General features: G+C 36.3%; 1 protein-coding gene across 1 annotated transcript; it reads right to left on the minus strand.

Moving 5' to 3' along the window:
* Positions 1-268: 268 nt before the first annotated feature.
* Positions 269-1,566, minus strand: LOC107822510 (dof zinc finger protein DOF2.4). The gene is made up of 4 exons (XM_016649065.2): positions 1,496-1,566; positions 1,187-1,298; positions 880-1,045; positions 269-785 (listed from the first exon to the last, which is right to left on the minus strand). Exons 1-4 carry the CDS (start codon positions 1,547-1,549, stop codon positions 308-310), a joined length of 810 nt encoding a protein of 269 aa, XP_016504551.1. The 5' UTR covers positions 1,550-1,566; the 3' UTR covers positions 269-307.
* Positions 1,567-2,968: the final 1,402 nt, after the last annotated feature.

The following is a 2,968-nucleotide window of genomic DNA, read 5'->3' on the forward strand; positions in this document are numbered from 1 at the left end:
CCGACACCCACTTCTTATTTTCATATTCTATAGATTCTTCAAAACATGAATCTCATATACCAGAAGTTGTACACATACAATCACCTGTAATGTTTTCTAGCCAACACTTTGAACCATTTACTTTGAAAATTAGACCTTTTGTCTAACATAAAAGCGTATAAATAAGTAAAATACTCTTTATCCAAACAAGTTTTCTGGCAGTAAAAGAAAGCAAGCTGCAAATAACTTAAAATGGGTAAATTCCAGATGACATAGACCACACACACACACACAAAAAAGGAAAAAAGGAACGAAAAATATTAGGGTTTCAGATGATATTTATCCCAGTACTGTGGATTTCTTCTCCGGATGGGTAAAGTCCAGATGGCATAGACAGATCCAATATGCCCATTAAATTAGGGAATTGTTGTGCCTCCATTTCAAGCTGTATACTGTCAATACTGGCATCCACAACTGGAGCTGCTGAAGAAATTGCGGAGTAATTCAAACTACTGTTATTATCGCTTGGAGTACTATAGTGATAATGATAATGCTCAGTCAGTTGGCCTAAAGGAGTCATGAAACGTAGAGGTGGGGTTTGAGAATTAACGTGACCAAAAAATCTGTTACTGTTGCATGCACCAAGATTATTAGTAGTAGCTTTGAGGCCATCATTCTTAGGGCTAGAAGCTGGAGACATGGATGTATTATTGTTATTGTTTTTGTTGCTATTGCTTAGTTTAATCCTTCGACGACGACGGCCACCCTCAGGGACGCTTCTCAGACCACCACCTTTCGTCCAGTGCCTGTTAGTTAAGGCAGAATATAATTAAGTAATTAAAAGTACATTCTCTTGGATAGCTTATAATTTTAGATGAGATTTTCACGCATCAATAATACCTTTTGCAAGTCATGCAGAAGTACCGAGGTTGTGAGAGACTATAGTTGTTGAAATAACAAAACTTTGTGTTTGTCGATTCACAACGAGGGCATCTTAAGACGGCCAAGGGCATTCGTATGTTGGCTAACCTGGCTTGCTCGTGCATGGATCTAGGGCGGGTGGAACCTGCAGTATAGGCAGATGGAATATATAATAATCAATGAGTTCAAGAAATATTACTAAGATATCAAGAAATATATGATGGGATCAGCGATAAAAGCCTAAAAATTGAACGTGTTTAATTAAAATATTAAATCTGCCTCTGACCTGCCGCACCCGCATATGGTTGTGATGGCAGTGGAGGTGGTGGTAGTGGTGGTGGTGCAGGCTCAGATGGTGCTGATAGAAACTGAAGATTTGAGCTGCTACTTCCATCGTTCTAAAAAATAAGCAAAAAGAATAATAGAAAAGCAAAAACTGAGATATCAGGTATATGCAACAATGTAAAGAAAAAAGGTTCAAAATTAAAAGTAAGAGAAAATATAAAAGGTGAGAGAATATTTATCTTTATAAAATTCTATACTTTTTGGCAAAGAATTAAGCTATGTGAAGAATAAGGAAAAGCCAAAATTAAACCTGTTGCCAATTGGTAGCTGGAATTAGATAAGCTGGATTGGAGGAAAAAACCATTGTTGCTTATGTTTAATTCTCTTTTGTAAAGTTAGAAGGGTTTCCGGGAAGGTTATATACTGCTGGACCTCCTTTGTTATCACTCTTTCTATTTTTAATTTTATTCCTTTTTAGGAATTCGAAAGGTTAATCTTATCTTACATAATCTTTAGGCTTTTCAGTTAACTTATTGAGCAGCACCACCAGTCCACTATTATCTCCAGAATGTGATGGCTGTCATATGTCATGACGTTGTTGCATGCATGGGAAAAATAGTGAATGTTGATGTCATTTAGGAGATAGGGCGATAACGTAGAATGGTAAGGCAAGATTGTGGGTTTGTGAATAACGTCTTACATCAAAAGTTGATAATCAAGAGTAGTTGGAGATATATAAGGTCTAGTGACGCTCTTAATGTGATGCCTTTTGAGCAAAATCATATGGTTTTGACCTAGAGTGAATATTATCACATCATGGCGTAGCGCGACAACTACAAAGTGATGACGGGGGCTCGACTTAATTTTTTTTAGCAAAAAGCTAATTTTAACACTGGTAATCAAACATTAACCACTATTTTAAAAAGCTACTGTATTATATATTTAGTCGCTCTCTTTTGACATGGAAAAATATTTGGACAGACATATTTCCAACTAAAATATGAAAACACTACAAGAACGGTCAAATTCCATGAATTGCCCCTTGAGTTTGAAATGTGCGGTTCGAACTCCAAGAATAATTTAAGGAGTTTAAACCTTTTTCAAAGAATTTAACTCATGAGCTAAAATGGAAGGAAAGTAATTCCAAGAAGCAACTTTTTAGGGATCCTTCCAACCCAGATACATTATAGAGAATCAGAGATGAGAATTTTATTCCTTTTTGTAGTTTTCCGATCTTATATATATATATTCCATGTTTCTACCTTATATAGATAGCTGGATTAGTGAAAGGATCTTATTCTTTTCTTTGTCCTTTCTTTACAACATTCATGTTATATTTTTTTTCGTCAGAGTTACATTAGTGAATATTAGATCTTATGATTGGTTTTGTTTCCATTTTCTCGTTCAAATTAAGTTCCATTAAATTTTTAACTAATTTCAGTTTGCTTTTTGTGTACGGCTAAAATCGGAAAGTCCGATTTTGGGGTCATATAGTGGCATTCTACAGCTCGTTGCCAGAAGGCTCGAGGCACAGCTTGAGGTTCGATGAACCAGAAGACTCGAGGCACAACGTGACTTCGGGGCAGTATAAATCGGTGGCTATGATGAACGAGTGAGAGATTCCCAAGGCGAATGCTTAAAGCTGACCAAGTCAATAAGAATAGTACAAGCCCGTACCGTGGCATTAAATGGTTGTACCAGCCGTATATTTTGTAATAAATGGGTATGTACTATGTTGGGATTCCCTCTCCTATATAAAGGAGACCCTTGTTATTTTTTGCAC

This window comes from Nicotiana tabacum, chromosome 5, assembly GCF_000715075.1.
Source record: "Nicotiana tabacum cultivar K326 chromosome 5, ASM71507v2, whole genome shotgun sequence".
In the NCBI taxonomy this organism is placed as follows: domain Eukaryota; kingdom Viridiplantae; phylum Streptophyta; class Magnoliopsida; order Solanales; family Solanaceae; genus Nicotiana; species Nicotiana tabacum.